Here is a 15,884-nt window from a genome sequence, read left to right as displayed (position 1 = left end):
CCCGGACATTGTCAATGTATATATAAATGTATCCACAAGGATCTTAATGTGGAATGTGGTGTGAAAACTAGTGTAGTGATAAGTGCAATTGCGGTAATTCGGACACACGAACATAGTGTCAAAACATAATAGAACGCTAAGACTGTTAACATTAGCTTAATTGAAGCTATTCACTAGTATTGTAGAAAATTAAGTCAACATAATATTGGACTGTAGTTCATGTAAAGTCGGACTCTCTTTTGTGAAGTTTATTGTTTAAAACTAAGTTTATAAGTAAAGGTGACAAAATGTAATATTTCAACATTACTATTTTCATGTAACATAAGTTTTGTATGTAATAAATACGACGAAAATAAATAAGTAATCAGCTTCTTACTGTCGACTTCGTAAGAGCATACAGCCCGGAAGTCGTTACTTCGAATCTCGGTAAAACAAAATATTGTTTAGCAAGTATGCTTCAAACAAAGATTTATGTTGGCGCTTGGTAGACAGTACCGGTGACCCCAGAGCTGATGCTTTCCTCAGTCAACGAAGAAGTATCGCAATACAGCGAGGAAATGCTGCCAGCGATAAAGGTACACTGCCACAGGGACCAAACTTTTTATTTATAATAATTTTCTACTTATTATTTTTTAACTATAAATAATTATATATTTTGATTATATATACCATGTAAATTAACAAAAAATAAAAATATATATAACACTAGAATTTTACAATACTAAAATAAAATCTAACAATGATGAAACAAAAATACAATCCAAAAATTACGGAGTTTATAAGCTGATGTGAGAAAAATATCACTTTATATTAAACTGTCTCGCTATCTATGTTATTTCAGGCTCTATTTGCATCACACGAAATTAAATTTTCATACTTCATACTCGGTTTGCCCTGGCTCTTATAATTATAACTTTCAAATTTCAAAAGCTAGTGGCTACAACCTTTACTCACTAAAATGTCTGTTTTATTTAAATTCAATTAAAAATTCCAATACCAAGTCTGGGAGAGAAACGTTGACACAGCTTAGGTGGGTGGATGATCTCGTGGATCTGGCAGAGAGTGACTGCACCAAACTCAACAGAGAACAATGGAAGGAATTGGACGAGTCGCTTACCCAAGAGGGGTTTTATTATAATAAAAATTATTAACGCTATTAACAGCAGTAACCTAATTTAAGTCAGTTTTTAATACTACCTCATAAACACCAGTGGCGCTACAATCATTTTAGGTCTGGGCCTCAGATTTCTGTATCTGTTTCATGATCATTTGTCAATCTAATAGGCAAGTAGGTGTCCTCCTGTACCTGAAACACGCCATCGACTTTCTAGGTCCAAGGCAAGACGGTTTCCTCACGATTTTTTCCTTCACCGTTCGAGCGGATGCTCTGCACATAGACAGAAAGTTGATTGGTGCACAGCCGGGGTTCGAACCTACTACCTCAGGGATGAGACCTCAAAGCGATTTATATATGTTTAATAAAAGGGTCTATAAATTAATGTGACTTTAAATCGTTGATGACAAAGAAAAGTTTCGTACGCGTAAATAAGGCTTAATTTACACAAGTAGAAGGAAGAATTTGGGCCTCTGTATGGCTTAAGGGTCTTAAGGGTCCCATACACCGTGGGAATTGGGTCAAACGATCGATACAAGGTCGAAATGGAATGGAAACAATGTCAAACGCATTGTCCAAATTAATTGTAGGACCCGCATGTTATGTGAAACATTCCAAGTTCTTCGGAGCCTATTTTATTACTATACTATTAAAAATATATTGAAAGGTACGGCTCAATAGTAAAAGGTAGGAACCTTAACATTCGCCAATGATATTTTAAGATACCACATGCGATTCGCGCTTTTTTAATGCTTTGGTGAGAATCGGAAATTGAAACTAGGTAGGTACTTCTAATTTTTTGATAATAATTATGTTCTAATTTTTTTTTTTTAACTTGCTCTATAATTTTTAGACTATGGACAAGATGTGAATGAAGCTTTTGTTATAGACAGCATAATCCGGACTTTTTTACGTTCTAACTAGACATGTGTTTCGCGGGTAACTGAACCCCGGACCTCTGGGGTAATATGTAAGTAGGATACAGGAATTAGGCGTCAAGCTTAAATTTGTTAGGAAGTAAGGAAGTCATGAGTAATTGTTTTCCGACTGGCTATGTGTTAACGTGCGCTTTAAAGTGACAGGACTTACAGGGGTGTAGACGGGCGGGATATGTCTATAGATATCACATTTTTATATATAAAAATAAGTATAAAGACGACTTAGTACATGAGTAAGGATCCCAAAGTCTTAACTTTATCTTACTCTAAATAAATCTCATTGTAAATTATACTTTCTAGTTATACCTACATATTTCTGAGCTACAAAGATTTGAATCTTTGAAAAAGTATAAGTAGTGCATTAAAAAAAGTAGTGGCGCTTCAATAATTTATGTTCTGTGCCTTAGATTTGTGTATCTGTTTCGTGATTAATTGTTTTATTAATAGGCAAGTAGATCGGCCTGAAACACGCCGTCGACTTTTTGGGTCTAAGGAATGGTTTCCTCATTTGTTTTCTTTTACCGTACGCGAGTGGTAAATGAGCATATAAAGGTCCTTTGATGAACAGCCGGAGTTGTCACCTTCGACCTGAGGTATGAGTCGCACCCTGAAGTCTACACTGCTTAGTAGACTGCGTAGGCTACTTTAATTGTAGGCTTGTAGTAGGCCACAATCAACTAGCGATGTAGTATCGATCTTTATATTATAATATATTTATAAAATACATTCAAACCCAAGGTATCCCATTTATACTGCAACCCTTTCGAAGTTGATTGGTATTAAAATAGTTACAATGATCGTCTTGCCCTACGCTTTTACTATACCTTTATAAACCATATGTTGTTTGAAGCTGGTAAAAAATATTTTTCTACAGAAGTCCCAGTGCCGTAAGTATCTCTATATTTGCGTCAAGTGATATGATATGTGAAATGAGTTCGAAGTGGTTACCAGGACCGTAATAGCAAGACATTCGTTTTAAAAAAGCAATCAAAGAAGTGTCAACTCAATGTTCAATTAGGAGAATTTAAAGCAATAATTAAACTTGCTAAAAGTGGTCATATCTCGTATCTGAGCTTACTAGCGTAGCTTTAAAGGAAACATTTTAATAAAAGCATTGTTAAGTGCCTATCTCATACCTAATCCGTCGTTTTGATGGTATTTTTTTGCTAATAAGCAAAAATTACTAGTTTTTTTATTTTTTGTAACATTTATGTTTAAAAAAACTGACATATATTTATTTATACTGTAAATATAGTCGTTTTTAACATGGAAGATTGAAACAAAGTTACTAAGAATTTTGTCCATACATATTAATGTTGAAATACTACAATCTTAATTTTTATCATAGTAGGGTATTAATCCCACTAAATATCAAATAAGTACTCTGACAGATCGTCGGACGTGTTCGTAGATATTATTGCCTGTACCACAGCGGATCCCTTACATCCGGGCTGAGAGGATGTTTTCCGTCGCTCCCGTGGGATCTATTTGCCCCATTATACATTGGTACCAGAGTACATTTAATAAAATCGATAGTTTTTAAACAATATCAATTGAAATAATTTCAATTGGTAATGTTTTTTCAACGACATGCCTATTAATATAAATGCCGAGAGATCAAGCTTTTATAGGAAAATTAGTGATGCGGCATCAAGGATGCGTGGTAATTTTTGTTTAATTAAAAAGGTACCTTCTAAAGAAATACTTCTCAATAATATAATATAATGAGAATAATACAAAATCGGAGTTTTAAAGATGAATTGAGACAGCCTTTCAATGATTACTATTAAATTGGAAACAGATTCAGATCTTCTTTAGTCGCACTCTTCATTTTTGAAGGTTGTGTTAGTGGCGCCGCACAACTTCCTCCACTCTCCTATCTTCGGCAAGCCCCTGCGTCTTCGTGATGGTAAGATCTGTAAGGGTCTTTACTTAACCGGTCCAGCGAGTAGGGGATTGGCATCGAGGTCTGGTGCTCTCCACTCTGCCAGTCAGGATGAGTTTTTCTTAACTTTCTGAACTAAAGATCACTGCTTGTTACATGTCCAAAAAAATCAGGATGCGTTGGTAACAAAGCGTCGAAAGACGATTTTTTACTTGTCTTAGTATGGACACGTTTGTTTCCTTAGCTGTCCGGGATCGATTCAGATATATTGTCCTAATGATAATGATTCAGATATATTGTCCTAATGATAATGATTCAGATATATTGTCCTAATGATAATGATTCAGATATATTGTGATAATGAAACATAGTTTGATTTTGTACTAGCAGTTTTCTGCATTAATTCGGTCGAAGGGTGTAAACTCCTAAACCTCGATATCAGACATTAACGCGTTTCATCAAACTCAAATTTATACATGTATATGTCTCTCTATCTAGTACTACTACCTACTTAGTCTTGCGGGCGGTGGTGAGCAACCCAAGTGTTCTTAAAAAAAACGGTTTCTTTGTACCTAGGGGATATGTTAGACGGCGAATGCCAAGGTTGTTTGCTATACAAGGGCCAGAATCAATCTGTTGCAAAGATCCCCGTTAACAGAGACGTTGAGCTTACCTACTGAATGCTGTCTCCGCCACTATCGACATCTTTATATGTTCGTAGTAGCGATATTGGGTATAGTAAGATACTTAATTTATTTATTTTATTTTTATGATTACTATGTAGGTTAAGAAAATTGAAAATACTGTATTTGATTGTTATATTTAGGTTTTAATAAACGATTTCACATTATTAATTTTTTCGACATTTTCGTATTGGTTTGAAAAGATAGTGTATGTAATTGTGAATTAATAAAATTTGTTTTCGTATATTCCGAGATTCAGTAATAGGTAGGTAACCATGTAATTATAATTAATTAAACTACTATACTTATAAAAAAACAATGGCGCTACAACCCCTGGGCATAGTCTTTTCTATATCTTTTTCGTAATTTTTTTTCTTCAAATAGTAGATGGTCAGTCTTGCCTGACACACACCCCAGCCTTAGGTCTAAGGCATGTCGGTGTTCTCACAATGTAAACCTTCACGCTACGAGCAAGTGTTAAATGCGAACGTTAAACTAAAAATCATTGATTTAGCTAGCGCTCGAACCTAGGACTTCGGAGATCAGAGTCAGACAGAACTTAATATCTGTGTATTTTTTTATATATACAATACATAATTTTTTTTAAGTATACTAAAAGTAAATTGTAACAAACTAATTCTATCAAATAATTGTATTTTGGCAAATAGATTAATTTTATGTATTTTTGTATAAGTCTTAGAACACTTTTCCGGTAGCTTCATACCAGTCATGTTGATGTCGTTTCAGTGGGATCTCTCTGTTTTTACAATCACAATAATAAAACAAAGTTTGGTAATAAATATATTTACAATTCCGTAATGGATAATCATGAAACCGTAATACACATCAACAATAATACAAATAAGAATTGAATCACCAGTTTTTAAAAGTTAATTATTGGAAGTTTCACAATTATATATTACTAGCTGATCCGGTAAACGTCGTTTTCCATGTATATCATTTATAATAAAAAATAGGGGTTGATCGTAGAGGGGTGAAAATTAGGGGTTGTATGTATGTTATAATGCTGTTAAAAAAAATTTTTATCTAAAAATTAAAAAAATAATATTTTAGGGGTGGACTGGACTACCCTTAACATTGCGGGGGATGAAAAATAGATGTTGTCCGATTCTCAGACATATCCAATATGCACACAAAATTTCATGAGAATCGGTCAAGCCGTTTCGGAGGAGTTTAACAACAAACACCGCGACACGAGAATTTTATATATTAGATAACGATAACGATGTTGATAAAGATAATATTAATGATAATAAATACAATTTATTAAAATCAAGTCTGTTAATCTAACAAATTAATCATTAAATTACCACATCTAATTATAATGATAAAGCAAATATAATATTTAATTATAATCATATCGCGGTTTATCAATTGCGCTGACTTTAGGTCTTCCGTCTCTAGTCAGCTTTAGATGCACTAATTTTACATGTGTATTTAAAATTCCTGATTGTGAAAAAGACGCCGGACATTTCGTACATTTGTATGGCCGTTCACCTGTGTGCGTGCGTATATGCATTTTGCATGTACTGTTTGTCTGAAAAGGAAAGTTGCGTTATTCTTCCATGTTTTATTAATATATTAAGTAGATTGTTAACCCGCGTTTATATACCAATGGCGCTACAACCTTTCAGGTCTTGGGCTCAGATTTTTATATTTGTTCCGTGATAATTTCTAAGGCAAGTGATCAACTCGAATCGGACGACTCATTGGTCTAGTGGTTAGTACCTCTGACTGCGAATCCATGGGTCCCGGGTTCGATCCCTGACTGAGACGTACATCGATGTGATGAGCATTTGGTGTTGTGCTTAGGTCTTGGGTGTTTAAATATGTATTCATATGTCTATCTATCTATAATATGTATGTATATCCGTTGCCTAGTACCCATAACACAAACTTCATCAGCTTAGCATGGGACTAGGTCAATTGGTGTGAATTGTCTTAAAAAAAAAGAATAATATGAAGTCATACAGGCTAATTTAATAATTTATTGAAATGTCTTAATAAAACAATGTATACTAGTATCTAGAAAATACAGTCCTAGGCTTAAATAAAAGTAACAAAAATTTAGGAATACTGCCATTTTAATTAATAATGCAAGGTAAAAAATAAATAAAGTAAAATTATTGTCTGACATTTCGACAGACGGTAGTAGCAATTTCAGCACCGGCCAAGAAAAGTATGTGACACTATAATGGAAAAATAAGTAGAGAGCCTATAGTCGAAGGCCGTCGTATATAACAGAACGTTTTTAATGCAGTTTTTGGTCACTATCACTATATGGAACTAGCTGCCCACTAAAGTACTTCCTAAGCAATTGGACTTAGGGTCCTTCAAGAAAATAGCGTATCAATTCTAAAAGGCCGGCAACGAACTTGCGAGCCCTCTGAAAATGTGTCTTTGGACGGTATCACTTAACATCAGATGAGCCTCCTGCCTGTTTGAATATGTCAAAAATAAATGAATTATGTCACTCCGGAGTCATTATATATACATTACAGGTTTTTGCATCGGCTTTTTTTTTTAAAGACGTTTCACACCAATTGACCTAGTTGTGTGACCTAAGCTTGTGTTATGGGTACTAGGCAAGGGATATACATACATATTATAGATAGATAGACATATAAATACATATTTTAACACCCAAGACCTAAGCACAACACCAAATGCTCATCACATCGATGTTCGTCTCAGCCGGGGATCGAACCCGGAACCCATGGATTCGCAGTCAGGGGTATTAACCATTGTTCGCGTCAAGTCTCAACCCTGAAATGCCCGGCCTAGACTAGTCCACTATTGGACTTTTAAAACTTACCTTAAATACTTTATCACATATAGTACATGGGTATTTCCTAGGTTTTACCACACCTTCGTGTTTATACCTAATGTGTTCAGTCAAACTCCATTGGTCCGCATAACCCTAGAAAAAAAGGAATACATAATAAAGACCAAATCGTCATCTTATACCCCATTAGTTTACTGTATATATATAATAATAAAATCATAATAGAAGTTGCATCTATCTTTCTTTATATCTCTCTTTGGTTAAATAGCTACCCAAGTAATGAAATTCCAGCGAGACTGTAACTCCACATTATTCAACACCTAAAATAAATCTTATTTTTTTGTCTTTGGATTGGGAATTACGTAAATTCACGTTTATAACCTTTAAAAATATTAACAATTCGTTAAATTACTAGTACATTTAAAAAAAATAACAATAAAATTATTAAGGTTTAAGAATAACTTTATTTCTCATAAGATTTGAAGAAATTATTAGAGGCAACTACGATTTTATCGCTTAAAGGAGCGATATCTTCCAAGTAAGGAAAAAAGTATTAAACTATTTGTATGTTTCTTGGCATTTCTGCTTTATCAGCCTCAATTAAACATACCTTTTCACATTTATCGCATTGATAAGGTTTGGTCCCGAGATGTATTCTGTTCATGTGATTAGCTAAATCTCTTTTAGCACGAAACCGCTTGTCGCATTGGTCACATTGGAGGCTGTGAAAATATGAATCGTTGGAACCTTGTCATATTTATTTATTTATAAGTATGCTTAAAATATATTAGAAAATATGACTTCGCAAATGTTAAACACATACACATTACACATCAATTATATTATATCATAAAAATTTCAAAGTAGCAAGGAAAACATTTAACAAGCAATTACAAAATAATAAAAACACTAAAACTAAATAAAAATTAACACCTCATTAACTAACTGACTAATAACAGTTACCAACTAAAAATAAATCTACGATAATATATTACTATTAATTAATATACTATAATATCAATACCCTTACACAATCGTTTTTAAAGGAATCGACAAGACATTAGTTATAGAAACTAAAAATATATTATTTTTATAAACCATTATAAAAAAAATAAGTGGCACTACAACCTTTCAGATAGGCCTTAAATTGACGCCATCAACCCGCCGTTTTTCAAACTCAAACTCAAAATATCTTTATTCAAGTGGGTAACCAAGTACACTTTTGAATCGTCAAGTTAAATTAATCGTTAATTTACATTTACTACCAGTTCGCAAGTCAAGGGCGTAGAGCGGGTAAGAAGAACTGGCAAGAAACTTTCCGCCACTCTTTTTAATCGCCAGGTATTGTCATACAAATTCTTTGAACTGGAGCAATTCAATCCCAAGGATTAGGATCATTTAAGTAGTCCTCAAATTTATAAAAAGCTTTGTTGATGTTGTTTCCGTTTAACGACGGCTTTGAATTTATTTAGTGATAATACTCTTATTTCGCTTGGGAGTTTGTTGTAAAAACGAATACAATTTCCATATAAGGAGTGGTTTATCTTTTGGAGCCTGGTTGGTCGTACACTCAAATTAGTTCTATTTCGCGTATTATACTGGTGAAAGTCACCATTTGTTTTAAAATCGTTTATATTTTTTTGGACATACAACAAGGCTTCAAGAATATATTGACCAGATAGTGTCATAATATTTAATTCCTTAAACTTATTCCGTACCGACTCGAGTCAAAGGCTCCCCCCAATCCTCGGCCGTGCAACAATGGGCTTTCTGTCTATCTGTGCATTTAGCACTCGTTTGTATGGAAGGAAAACGTGAGAAAACTAGTACGTCTCAAATCCAAAATTGGATGCCATGCGTCAAACAGAACGCTGATCTACTTAGCTATGAAATAAAAATTATCAAAGAAACGGATGCAAGACGGTTGTAGCACCACTGGATTATAATTACTCACGGTAATTCCGAGTATTCGACGTGTGGCAGCGTTTTCAAGTGTTGATTTAAAGATATCTCGGTTTTGAACGTTCTGAAAACAATATAAATCTATAAATTAACAATAAAATTTGTTATTATTCGATAAATATTATTACTTGTAGATATAGTAATAATATTTACAGATTAGATTGTAGTAGCTAATATATCGATAATAGTCTGTGCCGAACATTGATATACAAAAAACCCAAGATGCACAGTCTCGAATAAAAGTAACGCTCGAAAGTGTCCCGAAACACTATTTCTGTCCCTTTCTATAACAGTATGTCTATAACAGTATATGTTACAAGCTATCGCTTGTGTTTTTGTAAGCTGTCTTTCACTTCTTTTTTTTTTTTTTTTTGCATGTTGTACATATTTACAATCTGACATGTCTTGTGCTTTTGCATATGCATTTTATTTTATTCTATTGACATGTTTGTGCTTAGTGCATATTCATTTTTTTACATTTTTTTTTTTTTTTCTATATTACTGACATGTTTTGTGCTTAGTGCATATTCATTTTTTTTTTCTACAATACTGACATGTTTTGTGCTTTTGCATACAATATTTTACACTTTGACATGCCAAGTGAATAATGATTATATTTCGATTATAATTTTCAATTTCATTATTTTTTCCTTGCTTTAAGGTACACCTTAAAAATACATTTTGTATCCATTGTAAGTGTAAACATTATGCGGGTATATCATAAACTCTTTTGCTTGATTTATAATTTGATACATTTTAGTCTATAGTTATTTTGGGCTGGCGATCTGAGTGAGTTGTTGCCCCACATATTTTTATGGTGCCACTGGCGGTATTGTTGTGTACCGGGTTGTGCAGCTCCCTTAAAAATGGTTGAGCTGCATGAGCTATTCGGGGCATGCTAGCCGTCTGCTGGCACAGGCTTGCTCAGATCGATCTGGTTCTTTCTTCCAAAGACCAGTCCAGTAAATACTCTGCATTTGTTTACACCAATTTATTAATTTATTATTGTATTATCTGGACTATAAAAGAGACTAAGACCCCCGAGTTTGTTTCGACATTTCTTCTCAGGGCAGTCAGTTAGGAAATGTCGACTTCATCTAGTTTAGGATGACATTGTAAAAGTGATTTATATAGTCCTACTTGCAAGAATAAACTATTTCATTTCATTTCATTTCATTTCATATATTATTGCAAAATCAACCTTACGCGAATTGCTTAAAGTTGTTATTACAACGCAGTGTATACGTACTTAAAGCAATAAAATTTTACGACCGACTGTGGTCGGTAGGACAAGGTATTGAGTGGAGTCGAACATGACTTTTTTATTTACAATTATTTAACATAATTTTAAATTAATCCGACTTTTCGGGTGCTTTACAGCGTGCGTGGTCACGGTGACTGAAGACAAAAGGTGTTGGATGTTAAATAGTTGTAAATTTATAATAATACATAACTTTAATCCGGTTAAAAAGTGTTTTCTTTAAATTAAAAAAAAAAATGTTATATTGGCTACCTCAAAAACTACACACAAAAAAGTTCAAAAGTACATAAATTTATTTATAAAAAAAACACAAATAAATTACATCGACTCCACTTATTAGACGCGAGACTATTTGAAATGAGCGCACAATTTAGAATGTTGCGCTCATTTTTTGAGGACGTTTTTTAGACGTTGAGTGTGCATCTTGGGGTTTTTGTATATCAATGGTGCCGAAACTAGGACAGGCTTTGCAGGCTTTTACGGTCTTATATAATTCTTAATTATATCGTTTATAAATATCAAGATTACTATCGAACAATAATGACCCAACAGTAATTATTTATTACCAATAAGTTTGTAAACTTATACTTTGTGTCAACACAAATACTAGATATGTAAAAAAATATATACAAATTATAATTAAAGAAGGATTCTTAAATTGTGTCACAGTTATTTTTTTTATGCAATTTATAGTATGTATACACAGAAGAAAATTACAAAAACGATTTGAAAAGGCGCTAGAAAATAGTCAATGTTCGTGCTTTGTCCTGTCAAAAACTTCAGTTTGTCAACAAAGTAGGCAATTTGCAGTGTTCTCAAATCCCACCAAGGTTCTCTTTCCGCACAGACTATTATAGCTTTTACATGACAGTTGACAGAAGAAACATCTATATATCTTTTGGCAATTGTATATCCATATGAATGAGAAATAATCGATTGTTAAAAAATGTGTGCGTGTACTAGGTGTACACACGTAAGAAGTGAAACTTCTTTATGACCTTATTTTTCGAAAAATGATCTACTATATGCAACTTTACAGAAATTGGTTAAATAAACTTAAATTAGATAAAGTTTAACAAAAGGCTTTTATTATCATAGACATGAATACAAATACAATTATTTCATTTTAACTTATTACTGTACTACTATGTAGTACTAAGATTATTACAGAATTTCATTAATTGTAATAGAATTATTAGTATTACTATCATTGTTATCGTTATTATATATTTTTGTTACTAATGGCTTCGAATCTCTTCGGATCAACCGTGGTAGGGACAAGAAAAAGATGGCGCGTAACCGAAAAATGTGACAAATGTGTGTAAATTTTTTTCCAACGCCGATAAAGAAGTTTGACTTCAAAAAGCAACATGGCGCGTAACCTGCTACAAAAGTTCTCCGATACGTCGATAAAGAAGTTTCACTTCAAAAGATGGCGCGTAACGGAAAAATGTGACGCGTAACGAAAAAATGTTACACAAAATTTTTTCCAACCCCGATAAAGAAGTTTTACTTTAAAAATCTTAATCTGCATTTAAACCACACAAAAAATGGGTAAAAGATCCCCATCATCTGAGTTATTCGGATTCTGGATTTTATTTAGTTAGTCTTACATAAAAAATACAATATAATAAAGAGTTAGCAACCTCCATTAAAATTAATAATATAAAATGTTAATACTATTGTGCTATTAAAGACGTCAAAAATATTATGTAATTGTAATTTTAGTAAAAATATATATAAATCCACGAACAAGCTACATCACTTCTCACTACATTTTATATTTACATTATTATAAACAACATACTTATTACACTCAACGCAGTAAAAGCTCCTTGTGTCAGAGTGCTTTATCATATGGTTTTTAAGTTGAGACGGCGCCGAGAACGCCTTACCACATTCCTCACACTTGTAATTGCACCGGGACTCCTGCCATTTACTAAAGGAATTATCTCCCGAATGTTGTCTGAAAAAGGGAATTTTATCCATAAAAGAAACAAAAACAGTGGCGCTATAATTTTTTGGTCTGGACCTCAGATTTCTGTATCAGTGTCTGTGTTCGGCCTCCTGTGCCTGACACACGCCGTCGACTTTTTGCGTCTTAAGCAAGGTTTGCTCACGATGTTTTCCTTCACCGTTCGAGCGAATGAATGTTAAATGCACACATAGACAGAAAGTCCAATGGTGCACAGCCAGGTATCGAATCTACGAGAGAGACGCAAAAGCCACTAAGCCAACTCTGCTCTATACTCTAGACTAAAAAAATCGGTTATCTGTAAAGTCGGTTTACTGACGATAGTTATAACGATAACGGTGATAACGTCTTAAGAAAATACTGATGGAATGGAATTTTTCAAAAGAAAATTTTAATTTTATTTGTTTGATAGATATTTTGTATGGATATACAGGAGGTAAATGGAAATCACAATTGAATTGATCAAGTTACATTTATTTGTACGCATAAATACAATTATGTCAATTTTTTGTGCCTCTTTGTCGCTCGTTCCGCGCTCTCGCTTGCACTTCAAGCCTTAAATGGAACGCCTCAGAGCGAGGTAACGCGCCATGTTTTTTCGTGCGTGCATCCGGCTCCATCGAATTATAAGACTTTGTCACGTCAAAAGACATCGACACCAAAAACTTTTGAAGACCTTGGAGTTAATTAATAACAGATATTAATTTTCTGTCGTTAGCAAAAATCTGTCTTATCCGGCCCGATGTTGATTTATGTGACAGCCTGTATAATATTAAAATAAATACATAATGAACAGTATAAATATCCGTAGTTTTGCAAAATCTAATTCATGAACCCTTTTCCCCGAGTACTAAAAATGTTATCTATATATATAAAAATAAAACCCGTTTTCCGTTGTCACGACATAACATGATAACGGCTTAACCGATTTGTCTGATTCGTTTTTTATAATATTCTTTGAAGTACGAGGATGGTTCTTACGGGGAGAAAAATTAAAAAAATTGAGTGAAAAAGTCTAAAAACAACACTTTTCTATATTCCCATACAAAATATTCGTAATAATATTTAAAGGCAATTTGAACTTTAATACCATATCATAAAGTTCAAGTGTTAGTGGAGGGGTTCCGGGAAGGTAAATTTTTATTTTTTGTATTTAATATGTATTTGTTGTAGTAACAACTTTCTTTTTTTATCTTATTAGCTAGACAGGTGTCCCGAATAGCAGAATTATGTACAGACTGTTAGGCGGTACGATGTTCGCAAGGCCAGCTAGTTTAATATAAAGAAATACAAATTGAGTAAAATACTTACAATTGAATGTGTTTCCTCAAATAGTATTTGGTGACGTATGACTTCAAGCAAATATCGCAGGTAATTCTATTCTTTTTATGTCTGTAATGTTTGTGTCGGCGAAGGGCTCCACTGGTTCTGAAAATATACTTCAAACTATAACTATGTATATCTAACTATAACTATACTTCAATATAATATACGTACAAGAATCCATATGTATAGGTATTTTTGGTAATTGCTAATAGGTACGTAATATTTATACGAAATAATTACCAATGGTGGAAAGCACTCGAAACGTGATGTAAATAATATGACAAAGTAGTTACAGTGTATTAATTTATATAACACACAACGGCACGAGGCTCACTAGATGTTAAGTCATACAGCCGCCCATGGACACATTGCCAGAGGGCTCGCGAATGCGTTGCCGGCTTTTCAAGAATTGGTACGTGCTTTTCTTGAAGGACTTTAAATGGAATTGGTTCGGAAATACTTCAGTGGGCATCTGGTTCCACGAAGTGGTGGTGCGAGGCAAAAACTGCCTAAGAAAACGCTCAGTTGTGGAATAATGTGTTTAATAAGTTTTGGCCTATCCGAAAACATGAAAAAATTTATTCATCTAATATATAACATTCTCGTGTCGCGGTGTTTGTAGTTAAACTCCTCCGAAACGGCTTGACAGATTCTCAGGAAATTTTGTGTGCATATTGGGTATGTCTGAGAATCGGACAACATCTATTATTCATCCCCCTAAATGTTAAGGGTTGTACCCCTAAATTATATTTTTTTAATTATTAGATTTTTTTTTGATACAGCATACCCAAAATACATACGACCCTTAATTTTCACCCCTCTACGATCAAACCCTATTTTTATTTTAGTAGATAGTTATATTTATTAAACTTAAAAAAAGTTTCCTAGAAATAATATACATGGCAAAACGACGTTTGCCGGGTCAGCTAGTAATATATTTATTTACTTCGGTGACATCATCCTGGAACGCGCTAACGAATTTATTCCGGTTGCTTCTAGCCAATCAGTAGTTACACTGGAGGATCCTTTCCCTTTTCCCATTACATTGAAGGATCCCCTTAATCCTTCACAGGGTCATATGTTTGATAGAAAAATCATTTAAAATAATACAAAAATGTTACAATTTCGTTTTCGTTTACGTTCAAGTATTACGTAACGAATTTTGGGGGGGGGGGTCCATTTGTAAGTTACCACGCGGGGCGGGGATTGAATGACGCGTTATTGTTTTAGGTATAAAGAGGCACTGGGTGGTCACGAAACGCTTTACTTTGAGGTACAGAAAAACATTACGGCGCGTTACATGGGGGAAGGTCAATAATCTCCAAAAATTGCGTGACGTAATACTTGAACGCTCCCTTAGGGATAGGAGAAAAATTTCATAAATATCCATCAAGCCATTTCGAACAGTATGTTATATATAGCCATGTGTATATATTTTATTCACCAATTGAAATTAATTTGAAAATCATTGATTTGTGGAATTAGACCATTAAATACTCACAAGAACTCTCTAGAACAGTCCGGACATTGGTAGAGTATGTTTTGCTTATTATGTACTGATGTATAATGATCCTTTATTGTGCTATGATTATTCCTTATTATTCCGCATTCCTGACATTTATAACGACTGAAATTAAAGTATATAATTATGTCAATTAGAGGAGTGTTGGCATTGGCATAAGCGAGGTTTTTCTCGAAGAGGACACTCAATGCCAAAGTACTCGCGAGTGCATTACCGGCCTTTTAACAATTGGTACGCATATTGTCTACATACTTCTTGAGATTTTAGAATATGAGTAATAATGACTTAAAATCAGAGAATATAAACAAATAATACATACATTAAATGCTTTTTCTTGTGCCTCGCTAATTTTTCTACTGAATCCATTCTTTGCTTGCAAATTTCACACATGTATTTACCATTACTCTGAAAA

The 15,884-nt window shown here is 33.6% G+C and overlaps 1 protein-coding gene across 3 annotated transcripts in view; it reads right to left on the bottom strand.

Annotated features, from left to right (window-relative positions):
* Positions 1 to 5,894: 5,894 nt before the first annotated feature.
* Positions 5,895 to 15,884, bottom strand: part of LOC125059060 (zinc finger protein 879-like) — a 47,644-nt gene continuing 37,654 nt past the window's right edge. Inside the window, exons 8-15 of one of the 3 annotated variants that reach the window (XM_047663261.1) lie at positions 15,792 to 15,877; positions 15,452 to 15,577; positions 13,936 to 14,052; positions 12,457 to 12,615; positions 9,381 to 9,452; positions 8,037 to 8,148; positions 7,457 to 7,561; positions 5,897 to 6,178 (exon numbers count right to left, since the gene is read on the bottom strand). In XM_047663261.1, coding sequence (XP_047519217.1) covers positions 5,987 to 6,178; positions 7,457 to 7,561; positions 8,037 to 8,148; positions 9,381 to 9,452; positions 12,457 to 12,615; positions 13,936 to 14,052; positions 15,452 to 15,577; positions 15,792 to 15,877 — 969 coding nt within the window. In that variant the 3' untranslated portion in view covers positions 5,897 to 5,986. Of the gene's footprint in view, positions 6,179 to 7,456; positions 7,562 to 8,036; positions 8,149 to 9,380; positions 9,453 to 12,456; positions 12,616 to 13,935; positions 14,053 to 15,451; positions 15,578 to 15,791; positions 15,878 to 15,884 lie in introns of all 3 variants that reach the window. The other 2 variants (XM_047663256.1, XM_047663257.1) reach the window with 2 other exon arrangements.

The sequence above is a fragment of the Pieris napi genome, chromosome 19 (genome assembly GCF_905475465.1).
Source record: "Pieris napi chromosome 19, ilPieNapi1.2, whole genome shotgun sequence".
In the NCBI taxonomy this organism is placed as follows: domain Eukaryota; kingdom Metazoa; phylum Arthropoda; class Insecta; order Lepidoptera; family Pieridae; genus Pieris; species Pieris napi.
Note: the sequence above shows the minus strand (reverse complement) of the source record. Positions and strands in the feature narration are given on the sequence as shown.